General features: G+C 41.4%; 2 protein-coding genes across 5 annotated transcripts; both read right to left on the bottom strand.

Annotated features, from left to right (window-relative positions):
• Positions 1-17: 17 nt before the first annotated feature.
• On the bottom strand, positions 18-913 carry LOC132201115 (small integral membrane protein 12). Its single transcript, XM_059627032.1, has 2 exons — positions 882-913; positions 18-397 (listed from the first exon to the last, which is right to left on the bottom strand). The coding sequence occupies exon 2, from the start codon at positions 385-387 to the stop codon at positions 118-120; it is 270 nt and encodes an 89-aa protein (XP_059483015.1). The 5' UTR covers positions 388-397; positions 882-913; the 3' UTR covers positions 18-117.
• Positions 914-1,502: 589 nt separating this feature from the next.
• LOC132201329 (calcium-transporting ATPase sarcoplasmic/endoplasmic reticulum type) lies at positions 1,503-15,773 on the bottom strand. 4 transcript variants are annotated; one of them, XM_059627413.1, is made up of 13 exons: positions 15,614-15,773; positions 11,064-11,241; positions 10,617-10,634; positions 9,423-9,505; positions 8,886-9,360; positions 8,611-8,783; positions 7,627-8,520; positions 6,710-7,045; positions 6,080-6,589; positions 5,890-6,023; positions 5,670-5,787; positions 5,464-5,581; positions 1,503-2,200 (listed from the first exon to the last, which is right to left on the bottom strand). In XM_059627413.1, the coding sequence occupies exons 2-13, from the start codon at positions 11,179-11,181 to the stop codon at positions 2,166-2,168; spliced, it is 3,012 nt and encodes a 1,003-aa protein (XP_059483396.1). In that variant the 5' UTR covers positions 11,182-11,241; positions 15,614-15,773; the 3' UTR covers positions 1,503-2,165. The 4 variants fall into 4 exon arrangements, with proteins under 4 accessions (XP_059483396.1, XP_059483397.1, XP_059483393.1 ...); XM_059627414.1 differs by lacking the exon at positions 1,503-2,200 and adding an exon at positions 2,295-2,801; XM_059627410.1 differs by lacking the exon at positions 1,503-2,200 and having other exon boundaries at positions 3,499-5,581.
• Positions 15,774-17,195: the final 1,422 nt, after the last annotated feature.

The following is a 17,195-nucleotide window of genomic DNA, read 5'->3' on the forward strand; positions in this document are numbered from 1 at the left end:
ATCAAACTGCAAGTGTATCATTTATTTTATTGATAACTAAAATCTGCTTATTTATTTGCCGCTTATTTTCACAGTCACTGAAATGTTAGGAAGATGCCCGTCGTTTTTAAGGTACATTTACGCCGCATTGCTTTTTGTGGTTCTCGGGTCTTCTTCGATGAGAGAGGGCGATAAATTCTTCTCAAAAATCGTTTTAGGGATCACAAGTTCGGCCTTTCCTTCTTTTTCCTGCCGCTCCCTTCGCAACTCTTGTATACTTTTATTGTACGGAGTGTACTTGTCCGAGACCCAGCCTTCGATTTTGTAGCCCACGAAGCCAAAGACTAGGGCGACAGGGAACGTGATGTACGCAACATAAGGTCTGAGCACATTCAGGAAGATACTCATCTTGATGAACCTATGGAAGTTTTACAAAAAGATTAACATTTTTAATTGAAAAGCTTAAGTTTTCATTCAAATTTAAATAAATATTTAAACTATAATTTATTAATTTCTGATATATAATTTTCTTAAAGTTGACTTCTGATGTTTTGACAATTTTCAGTGTTACATAATAATTTAATAAATAAATAAAAATCCAAACGCAATTAACGTTCTAGTACTTCAAGCTGAATTTGAATGCAGTTATTTATACATTTTGTCGTACCCATTTGAATTTTTCCAATGATTAATTTCTCGTAATTTGTTTATTTATGATTTTGTTTTGCCCATGGTCATTGTAGAGCCGAAGTTTCAGGGCTCAAAAGCACAAATGCAAATTTCTGAGGACCGAAATTTATATCACAATTAATAAATTTTGTTTTTTACTTTAACTTGAGCACGCTCTCATCCGCGTCCAATTTGTATATTAAGGACAAATTAAAATTTTTGAAGAAAATTACTTTCTAAGATACCTTTTTGGGTTACGCCTTCCTCCGACTTAGACGTATTGCGCATGCCTGGACGTCGGAATTTTTTACACAATAAGAGCGCCAATTCAAATGTTATCTATCAAATTAATCAGAGCTTTGAACAACCCAGTTTAATATTCTCTTTTCTCTTATTTTATAAAAGTTATATTCATGTGGAAAATTGAGACAAAAATTATCTGAAAGAGAAGGCTACTACTTGTCGAAATATTTTAATTTCAATTCAAAGCGCCTGCAGAAATAGTATACAGGCAACTGGCGCAACACAAATGTAAAGCTGATTGTATACTTTACAAAGAGACGAAAAATGTGGACCAATTTATCAGATAATTAAATTATTCTTGCTATTAAAAAAATCCTACCTCAGCGTAAGAACGTTCAACTTAATAACCAATAGGTTCGAAAAAGGTTTTAATTATTTTATTCATGAATTTTACTTTTTTTTCATAGCTTTTTTTAATAAATATAAATGAGATAATTATTTCTGAAAGCATATTTTACTAACATCCTTTGCATCTTTGTACCCTTTAAAAAAGGATCAATTTAAAAAATTTTCTTCACAACCGGGACAATTTTGATAAATAAGACTGCAGGTTGTATTTGGTGTTTTTTAAGTCAAAAAACTTTATTCGTTTGTTTGTTCCATTGCCACTGGCAGAGTCGTTCTGCCGAAGAATTACATCCGAGGGAATGGGAATGAGAGTGCAGCTGATTTCCATTCCTATCTGAGTTACAGAGCATGGCTCGAAATGGCAGGAGTCGCACAGAGTCCTTTAGGCCCCTCTCACTGAAATCCTTTTGGTGCAGAACGACTGACTTTCAGATGGATCGAGAAGGGTGCGGGCGAGAGGAGCTCAGAGGGGCGCGATTTTTATATAAATAATAATTTATACATAATTAATTAATCCAACACTTTCGGTCTGCCCAATGCAAAAAATTGAACGAGGCACTTTCGACGAATTTTGGTTGTTAGTGTATAGCAGTAATTAAGTCACAACTATGTCTCTACAAGTAATAAGAGCGAGAAAAAAAGGCGAATATTCTCTCAGGATCTAAAATACTCTCAACAGATGGTCTGCACAAATATACACAATGCTCAATTTTGCATTATCAAGATTGGATAAAAAGAAGATCGAAACGCAAATTTCGGTTCGGGTTAAAAAGCCGTGTCGAATCGTTTGTTTTTTTCCTTGAGTGTGTTTTTCTACAAATAAACGGGAATAAAGTGGACAAACGACGGGGCGCTCGTCAGCCTCCTTAATGGGCCATCTTGTCGACAACCTTGTCAGGAACTGAAATTAAAGCACATGTACGCATATTAGCCAAAGGTTAAATAGCACAAGAAGCAGAACATCGATCGACACTAAAGAGGAGTTGAGAGACGGGGAAATAGCACACTGGCAGTTTTTTTTTATAATTAGGTAAAGGGGAGCACAATCATGCACAAATCATAAATTATCCTAATTTTCATACTCGAGCGATCTATTTGTCTTTATTTTGCATCACTCGGCGTTATTTTATCAAATATTTTTTGTCAAAAAGCCTGCGATTATTTCTTTCTTTTCATTGAGTAAAAGAAATTATTTATTGAAGAAGCGGATTAATTTTTTTTTTCATATTTACACAAATACGCCAGAGTTAATTTTGCGTTGTATGAAAAAAGTGCCTTTTTTTGCATTTCGCGTATGTAAATATATAGTCACTTCCCGTGAGGTAAAAATAAATCGTCGGTCTCAAATTGGTTTTTGCTACGATCACTAAGGCGCGGTAAAAATGTATGTTCGACTCAGATCAAAAAAATCCTTGTTTGTGCGCGGCGAGTCCATCTCTGTCTTCTCGGCTCACCACACTGACCACGTACGTCTTAGTCGGCCTTTTTTACTAGCTCGGGAACTGTTGGAAGAGAGAAAGAAGTCTTATGAAAATGTGAATCTCGATTGCAATCCTCTCTGCTGGCACAGAGAGTACGAAAAAAATCAGCGAACGCCACGAGAAGCTTAAGCGACATTTGCTCGACTGCTCTTCTTCTGTAGCGGAAAAGCGAGCCAAGGACACGGACACGTGTGAAGCGGCTGTCTAAACTACCGAAAATAAAAGTTGGCCTCTCCATCTGAGAGAGGTGTCTGGACGGCACAGAGAAACCATTTGTCAGAGAAACGGTTCTATTCTAGACACGGATAAAGCGGCCGGAATTTTGAAAACACATATTTTTTTATGTACATCTGATTGGTTCGTGTTGAGCAGGCTGAATATTTATAAATTTTTTTGTTGCTAGAGTATATATTAATTAAGAATTATTTATAATTGTTAGGAAAAGTCTCTTACCTTGATTGGTCCGCTAATTGGTCCTCGGAGGTAGAAAATGCAAGCAACAAGCGAGTCGACAGCAATCAACAGCAATTTGGGAGCATTCCAAACTGAGAGAGATGTTAAGAATAGCCAAGAGGGAGGCTTCTTCGAAAAAGGTCGCACTCATTGCCAAATACAAAATTCTCAAACTCAATTCACTGTTTCAAAAGGAGGAAAGGTGACGGAGAGCGAGGAAATAAAAATCGACAAAGTTAGTGGATTTGACAGTAGTTTGATTACATGTTAGTAATATAAGTAAGGAGTAGGCCACATTTTTTTCTCAATCAATCCTTTTTAATATGTATTGTTGGTTGCATCTCTCAAATCTAGCTAATTCGTATATAATTGGAGCATTCGGCGCCGCGGACTTCTTGGCACGGCTTCTTAATCCGAGGTACAACAGCAAAGTCTCGGCGGTCGGCAAACCGCACAACATCCTTCTTTGTCTTACGGTTTGTGTTTTTGATTTCAAATTTCTCTCGAACACTCTCGACATGCGGTTAATTTCAGAAAAAACTTCCGTGATTAATTTACTGAATCCACACTGGTGTACTTACATTTTTAAAAATATCACTTGGCCTTAATGAATTATTTAAAAAATTCGCAAACTACAAAATTTGGCAGGAGGACGTGTCGCGTCGGGTCAAAGGAGCCCGCGGACGGCGAGACGCCCTCCCGGGGGTTTTGTTTGATACAATCAAAACTGGGTCAGGTCGGTGAGGCTACTACAATTGATAATTTCAGTGAGTCTGTCACACATTTGGTTTGCTGCACCTCAACCAACGCCAAGTGAATACAGCAAAATCACAGATGCTTGCTCCTGGGCATTTCTTGCATTTTCATTCATTTTGTATCAGGGAAAGGAGAAAAAGTTAGATGCAACTTTTACAACCAAACAATAAAATTACAATAAGAAACAAATCCGTTTTTGTGTTTTCGTACTAATAATATATAATTATTATTACTTTTATATCGATTGATCAACAACAACAACAACCATGCTGTAAGTATCCAAAGTTCAGGATGATTGATTAATTTTTCTTCGACTTTTCCAAATATCAGTTTTTGTCTTCAGTTTTAATTCTTACTCGGTTCTGTGTGTGTATTTGTGTTTTTGTGTGTGTTTTTTTTCATTCTTTTTACGTCGCAGACAATAAAAACTCAACCGTAAAATTCACTTTGGGGATTAAAACTCCACCCGTTACCTCGTATGATTATCATTCTAAAGGGAGTGTTTCGGCAGCCGCGGAGACTGCCGAGAAGGCAAACTAGCAACTTGTCACCCAGAGAAACGCGCAATCACTCGACACAATGTTGCTTTTAGACTCACGGACAGACAGTTTTCTAAAATATAGTTATATGACCCATACAGACTCGTACGTATCATCTCATTCAGCGCATCAGAAACAATAAAAAATATTTTTTGCAAACATTATAATATTAAACACGTTCACTCCTTATGATTTTGGCAGAGTTGAGTGTAAAGTAAGCCCTGCGCAGCTCGGAAACGAAATCAAGTTATCAAGAGAAAGAGACACTTGAGATAAATCATCAGCAAGCAGCTAGGGAAGCCAATAAATTATGGTACAGCTCAGCTTTGTTGCAAAATCGATTGTTAACAAAATTGACCAGAGCGGACAATGAAACGACAACCATCAGCAACGCGCGCGAAATCGAAAAAGGTTCGGGGGAGAGGAATAGAAAAATGTTTGTGAAATTGACGAGGTAACCAAAGAATGCAATAAATTAATTAAATCGCGAGAGAAAGAAGGGGCGTTTTAAACTAATGTCTGTTTGCTTGTTTCTGCTGAGAGGATCATGCAAATTATTCAAATGTATATAAATTGTGTATGATCGAATACGTTTGTGTAAAGGATGAACGTTGGAAGTCTTAAAAAGAGAGTAATATAATATGCAAAAATCATCATAAATCCAAGAACAACACACTGTTAAATAAATATAGGTCAAATTAATAACGATTCGAGTCAAGTTTGGAAGTTTGTTTGTGAAGAGGAGGGTATCTTTTTTGTTTGTTTTATACACGTGCCGGCTGAGGAAGCTGAAGTAAAATTGTCCTCGTGGTTTAAAATTGCTTGTTACTTCACAAGACACTCGTGTTAGATGGGTCCGTACATGATGAGCACGGCATACACCCCCCACATCACACCAATCCAATGCAATTCACTCGGGTAATAACCACGCTCACCGTCAGTGATCTTGCGGGCAATGAACTTAAGAGACTCGTCCAGCAGGATCACAGGGATGGAGAACTTCATCACGGTTATCCATTCTTCTGTGTTCAGAGGAGTGACCTGGAATACAGACTACGCGCCCGACAAAGTTGTGATTAGAACAGAAACTTGCTGCGAGGAGGAGAAGGAAAAAGCAAAAGGCAAGATTCGATGGACTTACTGAGAGGATTTCGACGTAGAGGATGACGAAGTGGAGTGAGAAAGAGAGAGCCATGGCTCCGCACAGCCACAAGTTGCACCAGGGAGGCATCTTCAGCAGAGACTGGTTCTCAGACAAGCTGAAGAAAAATTGAGTTTGTTATTACATTTTATTTTTAAATAACTAAATAAAAAATGAATAAATTTTAGTTAAAAATCTGTAAAATTAAGTTGAAGTTAACCTGTTCATGGCGTTCAACATCTCAATGGTGACAAGCACAGACAGAGCCATGGTCATTGGGTGAGGATCGTGGAAGATCTTGCAGTCAACTCCCTTGAAGTCGGGATTCTCAGCAAAGCAGGACAGGTGGTGAGTCTGAAAAAGGATTTGTCATCATTTCAAGTGGACAAATTTTTAGCAGAACTACTGACCAGCTGCCAGTAAGTGAGTTCAGGGCCTTCTGGGCTGTACATGAACCACCAGGAAGCAGCAGCGACAGTGGCAGCACCAACATATCCACCAACAGCCATGTAACGGAAGAACAGCCAGCCAGAGATGAGAGACTCGTCAGAGCGACGGGGAGGCTTGTCCATGATGTCAAGATCGGGAGGGTTGAAGCCAAGGGCAGTGGCGGGCAGACCGTCAGTGACCAGGTTGACCCACAGAAGCTGGACGGGAATCAGAGCCTCGGGAAGACCGAGGGCGGCAGTCAAGAAGATGGACACGACTTCACCAACGTTGGAGGAGATGAGGTAGCGGATGAACTGCTTCATGTTGTTGTAAATAGCACGGCCCTCCTCAACAGCAGCGACAATGGAAGAGAAGTTATCGTCAGCCAACACCATCTCAGAGGCAGACTTGGCGACGGCGGTACCGGAGCCCATGGCAATACCAATCTCAGCCTTCTTCAGGGCAGGGGCGTCATTGACACCATCACCAGTCTGGAATTATGATTTTTATTACTATTTTTTTGCCACGATTTTGTTCACTTTAAATTCAAGTTAAACTTCAGACTATGTACATTTATCGTTTTTTTAAGTTAAAATGGGAATAATTTTTACCATGGCAGAGATTTCCTTCATGCCCTGCAGGAACTCAACAATCTTGGACTTGTGGGCGGGCTCCACGCGGGAGAAGAGACGGGCGCGGGCAACGGCAGCCTTCTGCTCAGACAGGGGCAGGTCGTCGAATTCGCGGCCAGAGTAGGACTTGCCAGTGGTGTCCTCATCTTCACCGAACACGCCAATGCGGCGGCAGATAGCCTCGGCGGTGGCCTTGTTGTCACCGGTGATGACAATGACGCGGATTCCAGCCAGACGGCAACGGACGATGGAGTCGAAGACCTCCTTACGGGGAGGGTCAAGCATGCCACAGACGCCGACGAAGCAAAGGTTGTTCTGAAAACGAGCAGACATCGATTAGGAATAGAAAGAGTAATTGGGCCAATTAATGCGCAACGCGCCGGCTACCTAATTGCATTACGTTCGTCTGCGCGATTCGTGCTGAGTAAATATTAATCAATTCTGTTTGCTTTTCTGTCTGGCAGAAGTCGTACAAATGAGTTAATCTCCTAACTGTGTGATAAATCCTCAAAGTGTAAGGTTTGATTCTTCAATACAAGTAAAAATATGTATGTGAATGGATAAATATCTTAGTATAAATGGAATAAGCATAAAATAAAAGGTTTAGATTCTGGTAGAGACCGCAGAGAGAACAAAAAAGTTTAAGTTAATTCTTCAATGAAAAAATCGTCAGTTAATTAAATTAAGATTAATAATGATATCTTTAAAATGTTTGGTTCAGCTTTAATATTGCTGCATTGCCACTTTTAACAAGGATCAAAAGTAGGCCTAGAAGAATAGTTTCCAATCTCCTTTTTACACAAAAGCAGCAAATATACCCATTGTATTAAATAAATGTGTCAAGCAGACAAAAGAAAAGACAGCGGATTAGAAATTATTGAATTTTTAATTCTCACCTCATACTGGTAGAACTTGTTAGAGTCTCCAAGATCCATCTCCTCGGGCTTCATTGGGTTATCACCAGTAGCGAGAGCCAAGCAGCGGAGGGTGTCACGGCCGGTACCGTATTGGCGGGTCACGTCCAGGATGCGGTTCTTCATGGAAGTGGTCAAAGGCACCTTCTGTCCGCCAATGCGAGCGTGAGTGCACCTGTCAAGAACGCCCTCAGGGGCGCCCTTGCAGAACAGCTTGGGTCCAGTGCCGAGCTTGGAGGACTTGAGGGGCACGCAGTAAGAAGACATGGATTTGCGGTCACGAGAGAACTCGAGGGTGAACTCCTTCCTCCACTTGGTCTCAATGTCCTGGCGGACGACGATGGCGGTGGAACGGCGGTCAAGACCAGTCTTGGGCACGTTGAAGGGGTTCATCTTCTCAGCAAGGACAATCAGGGCGGTCTCAGTGGCCTCACCGACCTTCTCAAAGGCCTGCTTGAACTCGTTGAAATCAATAGAGGAGTCGTTGCACATGATGCAGATGGTGCCCAACTCGTGCAGGGTCTCGTAGTCGCTGGCCTTGATCTTGGATCCCTTGAGGAACACGTCACCAATGGGCTCGTAGGTGGAGCCGGTGATTTCGAACTCGTCGAAGGTAGCGCCGGTGGGGTCATTCTGGCTGAAGACGAACGCCCTGCTGACGGACATCTGGTTGGTGGTCAGAGTACCGGTCTTGTCAGAGCAGATGACGGAGGTGCAGCCAAGAGTCTCAACGGAGGGCAGGGAGCGCACAATGGCGTTCTTCTTAGCCATACGACGGGTGCCAAGGGCCAAGCAAGTGGTGATGACAGCGGGCAGACCCTCGGGAATGGCAGCGACAGCCAGGGCAACGGCAATCTTGAAGTAGTAGACGGCACCCTGCGCAAACAAATTACTCAATCAAAACTCCAATTCAAAAATAAAATTTCCCTCCGTATGCCCCAAATAAAATTTCATAAGTGTCCGAACCTTGATCCAGGAGCCACCGTGAGCGGGATCGTTGAAGTGACCAATATTGATAGCCCAGACAGCAACGCAGATGAGGGAGATAACCTTGGACAGCTGCTCGCCGAACTCGTCAAGCTTCTGCTGCAGGGGAGTCTTGATCTCCTCAGTCTCAGTCATTTCAGTACGAATCTTACCTGAAATTAAAATTTACCATTAAAACCACAACTCATTAAATTCCCAACAGTTGTTAGGAATAAGTTCTGTTTAATGTTTTGGAAATTTTATTGATATCTTACCAATGGCAGTATTGAGGCCAGTGCCAATGACAATACCGCGGGCCTTGCCAGCGGCGACATTGGTGCCGGAGAAGATGATGTTCTTCTTGTCCTGGTTGACGGCGCGGGGGTCAGGCACGGCATCAGTGTGCTTGATGACGGACACAGACTCACCAGTCAGGATAGACTGGTCAATGCGCAGAGTGGTGGACAAGATCTTGATGAGGCGGATGTCAGCGGGAATCTTATCGCCCACAGACACCTCAACCAGGTCACCAGGAACGATCTCCTTGGCGCGCACCTTCTGCACACCGGCCTTGTCGCCACGTACGACCTTGCCCATCTCGGGCTCGTATTCTTTCAGGGCCTCAATAGCAGACTCAGCATTGCGTTCTTGCCAGACACCGACAATGGCGTTGGCGATAAGAATAAGCAAAATGACTAAAGGTTCAACGAAGGCTGTGAGAGAGTCTTCTTCCTCAAACATGGCCAGGACCTGTGGAGGAAAATAAATCGTATTTCAAAAGGTGATCGAAAGATGGGTTCAGGGCAACTTACGAAGGAAATGATGGCGGCCAAGAGCAAGATTTTAACAAGGAGGTCATCGAACTGCTCGAGAACAAGCTGCCAAATTGTTTTGCCTGAAATTCAGATGGAAAAATTAAGTATAAAACAAAATTTTGTCAACCAAAAACCCTTTGATTTTACTTCTTTCAATGGCTGTTTTCAACTTTATGCAAAATTAGAAATTTTCCAAAAAAATTATGATTTTTTTATGCAAATTTTGTTATTATTTTAAAGTTTAAGTCTCGCTATTTTAAGAACACTGATTTCTGTGTCCATACACAATGTATGCCTTAGGCAAACACACGTGTCAGATAAGGCACCTTGGAAAATAATTTACAAACAATTGAACTTTGATCTACGAAAACACGCGTTTCGTTTTTATTTTATGGCCAGCTACTCTCTCTTTCCGCGAGGCCTTCTTTTATCTTCTATTTTTGCCTAGCAAAACTTTATTTTCGTTCTTGCTTCGCACACAGAAACTTGCAAAATACACTCCTCAAAACTTGTTGTGCGCTACAAAAGCATGAGGCGCGACGGGCGGCTTTGATAGTTGTTTATCCGCGGCACGACAAATCACTTAGTCGGTTGATTCATTAAATTGTCTCATTAGAGAGAGGCGGCAGTGCAAGCAGAAGCCAGCGAATGGGATAGGGCTGCAGAATCATGCCAGCCACTGATAAGATTACATGAATAAAAACTGAGACCTGCGCCACATTTTGTTCCTTATAAATTTTGACGCACTACAATGCTGTCCTTATCAGTGTTCTCCGTATCTCGCGTCCGCCACCATTCGATTTGCGTGCGGATGGCGCAAATTCAAACGTCATTAGTTTCCCTCATTTTCGGAGAGGTACAAAAATTGTAATTTGGAAAATTTTGATTTTTTTAAAAGGAAAATTGGTTTCTTGAAAAAGAAGAAATTTAAAATACTTCTTTGATTTTACTAATTTGAATGAATGTATTTTTAATAATCAATAAATCAAGTTCTGAATTTAAAAATAATAATAATAATAATAAAATTGTTTGGATTTTTGTCTGCATTCTTTTGAATTATTTTTTCAAGTTTTGTATTCCAAGCAATTATGATAAAAATTGATGTTTTTGATAACGGAATAATTTTTTTGCAAGTTTCTGTTTGTGAAAAACAGCAAAACGACGGTTGATGGCCCTTCGAGTGAGACTCACCCTCTTCTGCGGGAAGTTCTGAAACACAAGAGGAAAATTATGAGACCTTAATTTATTATTCAAACAAATATGCAAATTAACACCGCCTGCACGAGTGTGTGCGGGCTGGAAAATTTGCACACATTTGAGTTGCAAAGGTCATGGTTGTGTTATGTAATAATTTATCAGATAAGCTTGGTCGTCATCGCTTTGAAACTTGGTGAAAAAAAAAGAAACTGCTTTGGCAGCTTCGATCGAACTGGAATTAAGTAATTCGATCACGTCCGAAACGGCGAACGGTGCAACTCGAGAAATGATTTCACTCCTAATTGGTTGGTGCTGCATTCCGACAAATTAGCAGCTCAAGTAGAATTAAAAAAAAGTGCCGACTGTTGGGAAAAAAGTAAAAAGCGATGAGACGAGCAATTTGAATCTTAATTGGGGCATTAATTAAAATTTGTAACTCACCGTTGAGACCATATTTCTCTTGGTTCCTCTTGACCTGATCGGGGGTCAGACCTTTATCGACATCGATGTTGAAGTATTCGATAACTTCTTCCGAAGTTTTAGCGTGACCATCATCCATGATGAGTTTGTCTGTTGCTCGGATTTCTCACGAGATTCAGCAACTCATTAACAAATCCTACTGAAACAGACCAAAAAAATTTCAGATTAGTGAAAATGTACGAATTTTCTTCTAGAACAACTTCGAACAAATAGTAATGAGTCATCGGGTGTCTCGAAATGAGCATTTTTTTCGCGCGAATTTCATCATATTATTTATTATTGTAATTATATAGAAGCAAATCAAGAGATCTGGATCTTGTTGCAGCCGCAAGTTGGCTTCGGGTTGTCACATTTGAGGCAGGGGGACTGGTAAATAACAAGCCGCAAAACACGACGTGAGGTTGGATTTCAGCCTCCACCGCTCAATCTGTCATTGCCTCAATAGGCATTTGATTAGAGCGGACTAGCAGATAAAGAGTTAAGCGAATGGGCCTCTAATTAAATATAATCAAACGAACAAGGGCTCTGATTTAAAAAAAAAAAATCAAAATGTGTGCACAAATTGGGCCGGATATTGGCAGATTTTTTTTAAAAGTCTTAATTTTTTTGCGCGAATTTTGGCATGATAAACGGCACAGACTGTTCTCGTTGAAACGAATTGTAATTATTGATATTACGCCGCTGGCTGCTCTATGTACATAAAACGAGACACCTGCTTTTGATGTGTCACGACCGACCGGTTGTCAATGAACTAAATCCGCCGCCCTGAGGCCTGAATTCTTTTAGGCGGAGCCGAAACGGAGCCGCCAAAGGGTTGGTTCTCTCTCTACTCACACGAAGGGTTGGTTCGGGGTCTCAAGGGTCGTCGGACTCAAGTCCGGACGGCCTGCTGAGGGTGGGCTGCTTTGAAAGCGGCCAACGTCGACTGTCCGTTGCTCGGGGTTCGGCTTGGTGGGGAGCTCGCGCGAAGTGCCGATCGGGGGCGCAGGGGGCCGAAAAGGGCGGTCTCGCGACGGGGTGAGTGAAATTCGGCCGGCCTACGCGAACACGACGAGAATAACACGGCGTTTCGAGTAAAATTTCATGCTGCTCCAAAAACACAGATTGCACAGATGTAAGTGACTAGCTCATCACACGTGCGCCGTGCCACCTAGCGGCGCCGCCCGCAAGCTCACCGGTGATACGTGGTGCGTTTGCAATCGCGTGCCGTTTTCGAACGCAATCGGCGCGAATTTACACCGATTTGGCCACGCGGCAATTTGTATATTAATTCAGCTTCAAAATGGTTAGATTTATTGCGGCAAATATATTCCAGTTCCGCCCGAATCGCGCCACGAATTTGCAAACTCGAACGGCGGGTTTTTGGCCAGCGCAGCCGCCGCTCTCTGCATACGACGAGCTGCGGGGCTTGAAATAAAACTGAGGCCTGGGAGATGCGGGCAGAAGAGATGGGAGATTTTTTCACCTTTCCGTGACTTCTTCTTTTCGCCTCGCTCGATTGCAATCTGCGACGTAATTAATTTTACAGCCATTAAGTCTCGGCCGGCTTTACGTAAAAAGGGTCTCTCGTTTAAAAAGCTCGTAAATTCGGCAGACCACCACACACCCGACGCAATAAAAATTAATAGTGAAAGCAGCAGCAGACTATCTATTCCGAGTCAAGTGCCCGGCCGAGTAGATGCTGGAGAATTATATAAAATAAAAGCCTCGGCCATTCATGAGCGCAAGCATCAATAATAATAGATCTATATGTGTATCTCTCTCTACATAATGAAATTGGAGCACGGCGCTCTAGAGTATATAAAGCAACCGCGTGTGTGCATATATGTTGAACAATGGTCGCGTCGTAAAGCAATTGACATAAATAATTGAACACATATGTTGGCAATCGAAACATGGGCCGTTGCTCTGCGAGCACGTGGCTGAGGTGTGTGCACCTTTTGACTAATGGTTCTAATTTGAAGCGACACATTAAAATCGTTTCGTCATTTGAAATTTAATGAGCACTTGTATTTAAAAGCGCTTTATTGTCTTCACAGACTTGTGATTGAATTTTAATTTGATTTTATTGTTGATTCAAAAGACAATAATTGCTAAGCCTGCGGAAGAATTTGGAAAAACATTTTGTTCAATTTAAATTATAATTAACACTTAAAATGGACAGAAGAGAATTAATTTGCTTACCCTTTGCTTAATAAATGATCAGTTTTTTAAACTACATTCACAAAAGCTACCAATAAATAATTTAATTCAATCAATTAAAATTCATTCTCAGATTTGAAATATTTCATTCGATTTTGTGATCCAAGATCCAATTACCGGCATGAATCAGTTACTTTTTAAGATAATGTGGTTTTATTGTAAAAAAATTTTCAAAAGATTAATTAATCAAAAACGGAACAAATATTTGCTAGAGTTCTTTTTAACTTAAAGAAGTAAAAAGTTCTTAATATCTTGAAAAGCTTTATGACTGTGTTTGCGCGGACGCCTCTTTTTTAAACAACCAAAGCAGCTGATCCACAAAAAGAATTCTGAGAATTGGCAAAAGTTTATTTCCCGCCTCACTACTTTTACTAGAAGCATTAACAAAAAAGTCCACTTCAACCTCTTCCTTTTTACGTTTTTGCAAGCGCTATTCTTCTTTTATAAATAGTGTTCATCAATCCAGAGCTTGCAATTTTTCAAAAGTTCGCACCCGTGAATTAAAACGTGCTCGCACACGCGCCCAATCTATTTCCAGCCGTTTTACCTAATTTCTTTTTTTTTCGGGCGTCTTTATTTATTTTGTATTTTCGGGGGGCAGCGGCAAAACGCGCCCGGCCTAACTCAAAGCGATCATTGATTCTCCAGCCAAGGTTTGGCGCGCGCGGTTCGGCTCATCCGCGCTCCTTTCTATAAACACCCCCGGTTTTGTTTATTTGGCGGAGTTGAATGGTTTTAACGCAGATTGACTGCACGGACATGAATCACTCGCGAATCCGACAGAGATTGGAGTTGGAAATAAAAACCTTTTTTGCAATTACACACCGCACGGTGGCGGCGGCGAGTGCCAAGTCTGATCAAAAAGCATCGGTCGAGGCGCCGCGGATTTTTAATTTGTTGCGTCACTGTTTAATTTTAAGTCGGGCGTTAAGCGCAGGGTGGGTTTGCCCTCGTTTGCTAATCCAGCACAACGAGTTGCGCAACTTTTTCTCTTCGTTCGCGAGAGGGATAAGAAAATTTATTTTTCGAGAACAAACAAAAAATACAAGCTCATTAATTTTTTGGACGGAGGTCGCGCTACGCGGGTTATAGTAGCCAAGGACAAGTTAGCGGGTTGAAAAATATATAAAAATATCTCGGTGGTGCTAAATGACAACCGCTGTCCCCTTAATTTTGTCACGGCGCGATTCTTTTTTGGGGGCCGTGTATTTTTAAATTGGAAACGGCAGCGCCTTAACAAATTGCCCGCTTACGAGAGAGAGGCAATCATAACGATATGTTCCAAGTCCAATTGAATTTTTGGCACTCGGCGTCTCCAACATTGTTGTCATTGTAGAGGCTCCTGCGCGCGCGAGAGTTGGAAATTATTTTAAAAATAGCCGGCGATAGGTGGAAAATGTGTTACGCTCTGGCTGCTGTGCGCGCTTGTTGTAGACGCATTTAGCACAACTGGGGGTCGCTTCTCTTTTTAAAATGATTTTGGCAAGAGCCGCCATCAAGAACTTAAACACCGTCATCGAATAGCCTGGTGCTCTTTTAATGTGCCTGGGCTACCAAGGGAGGCGCGGGGGGCGCCGGGGCCACTGCCAAAAACAAAGAGACACGGCCAGCGCCAATTTCAGCGAGAAAATTCTCGCGCATTTTCCTCCAGATAAAAAGTCTAAAGACCCTGGAGCTTTCGAGCCACTTTTGTTTCAGGTGGAAAATAAAGTGACACAGAGAATAAAAGTGCACGTTTTTTTAAAACAATACAAATTTTAGACAAATGAGAGCAACTCCAATTCTTGGCCTTGATTTCAACCAAACTTTGAATTTGTTAAAAGTCACAAATTTTTTAAGTTAATAAAAATCAAACACGGGTTGAGAAATTTTTAAAGGAAATTTCGAAGTTGGTAAAAATCTGTTTTGAAAGAAAAATTTCTTCATTTAAATAAGAAAAGAAGAAAATAAAGACAACCTGCGCTTTTTCTCAAAAGTTTTCAAATTTTGGCTCAAGCTAGATTGATATAAAGTTGGGAAATCATTGTGGAAAAGAACAAAAGGCAAAAAAATTCAGCACGTTCCTGCTGTCTGCACTGCTTTTCCGGTTCACTTTTTGTTCCAGTTTCACTCAGGCTTTTGTCACTGTGGCTTTTCCATTCGTTTTTTTGTCACTGAGAGAGCGCGAGACTTGTTGCACACCAAACGGGGACGAGAGACGAGACGGCACAAGAGAGAAAGAGGAAACACCGTTTTCGTTGGAAAAAGCGAAATGCATACAACGCGTGTCTGCCTAGGTATTTTCCCTTTCTCGGCGGATTTGAACTCACCTCGTCGGTGCGTCCTCTGTATCCCTGTGGCTGTGATGCCCGCGCTATCGCATACAAGGGATTAAAGAGCAACGCCGGCCGCGTCGCTGGAGCAGGATGAAACGAATCGGGGCACCATTACCAGGCTACCCGTGCTTAAATAACCACGGCCCGAAGCGCGATCTGGTGAAGGGTGTTGCGAACGCAGAGCTGACGCGCGCCTCGGGCCGTGCGCCAAAATTCGCAGCCGCCGTGCTGAGCCCTTCGCGCGCCTACCTCTACGTCGCTGTCACACTCGCGCGGCTACGCCAGAGATGCTCCATCTCTCAACCCTTTCCTCGGCAGCTTTTTACAGAACCAGCAGAAAACAACAATGAATTAAAAAAAAAAAAAAACAGAGCCCACCTGTTTTTTTAAGAACGATTCAGATTTTTGTTCTTCCTATTTTTGGCGGGGGTGCGGCGTGAGAAAGAAACAAATAATAAAAAGAGAGGAGAAAGCCGATCCTCTCAGCTTGGCACGACCCATTTGAATTTTATTGTTTTTTTTTTACTCTTCTTTTGCAGGTATAAAGTAAAGAATTCGGTCGCGGAGAGGAAGACAGAAGGCCTCGTTTCTCCTAATTAGGCTAGAATTGGCAGACTTTTGCGCCGGTGCCAAAAGCGATAAGTCTTATTGAGCGCTCGGCGCCCTGCTTCAATTCTTCGCAGACGGAGACAGAGCTCGGGCCTGATTTGATTTAATGATTTCGGCCAGGTGCGTCGACAGACATTTTCGAGTAATTTCGGTGGTGCAATAAAAACACACTACAAAAGAACTTTCCTCTCTCATTGATCTTATTTTTCTGATCTTTGCTCATTTAATTCCTTCTCGAAAGAAATCGCGCACCTAAAATACTTCTTACAAACAAGAAAGTGGTAGAAAGAAAAGAAAAGTGGCCGGGGTTAAAAAAGGACCATTAGCGATTCTATTAAATTAATGAAGGAGAACGTATGCGAACTTAATGGTGCTTTCAGTCAGAGCTGCTGTGCGTGCAGAGCGCTCGAAATAGCGCCGGTGCGCGCCCTGTGTTTTCCTGCGTGATGAGTTTCAGTTTGACTTGCATCAAGAGTGCAAGTGCCGTTGTGAAACCTGTTAAGTGAAAACGCGGAATTAAATTTAAATAACAATTCACTGCTTGTATGGTTCTCTTATCAAAAGAAATAAATTTAAATAAATATATTTAAAAAATCAAGTAAATATAGGAGGAACCAGATTTATTTTTATTACTCTTTTACTGTAGAACAATGAGGTAAAATTACTCTCCAAATTACTCGAGATTTTAACAGGGGAAATAATTTGAATTTAAGAGCACTTTTCTGCATTAGAAAAATATATTCATCTATAGTTTGAGATTGACCCAGTAATTAAAAATGCATGTTTTTCACACTTTGTACCAAAAAAATTAAATTTGTTTTATAATATATTATTTATTGTGTTTGTAATATTGTCTTTTTTTATTGTGTGGGTTTAGTTGCAAATTAGTCACCGCGGCGGCCAAGTCTCTTTTGATTTTGGACGTTTTAGCAGACATCTGCTTGTTGTAAACCCTTTCTTCTCTTTA

Source organism: Neocloeon triangulifer, unplaced genomic scaffold (genome assembly GCF_031216515.1).
Source record: "Neocloeon triangulifer isolate White Clay Creek 2 clone unplaced genomic scaffold, ASM3121651v1 ptg000014l, whole genome shotgun sequence".
NCBI classification, from domain to species: Eukaryota; Metazoa; Arthropoda; class Insecta; order Ephemeroptera; family Baetidae; genus Neocloeon; species Neocloeon triangulifer.

Bases quoted from the DNA above. Each gene is read 5' to 3' on its own strand.
- LOC132201329 (XM_059627410.1), bottom strand. From the start codon at position 11,181: ATGGATGATGGTCACGCTAAAACTTCGGAAGAAGTTATCGAATACTTC. The intron at 8,521-8,610 runs GTTCGGACACTT...TTGTTTGCGCAG, and splicing joins ACGGTGGCTCCTGGATCAAG to GGTGCCGTCTACTACTTCAA. The intron at 6,024-6,079 runs GTCAGTAGTTCT...ATCCTTTTTCAG, and splicing joins AACTCACTTACTGGCAGCTG to ACTCACCACCTGTCCTGCTT.
- LOC132201115 (XM_059627032.1), bottom strand. From the start codon at position 387: ATGAGTATCTTCCTGAATGTGCTCAGACCTTATGTTGCGTACATCACG.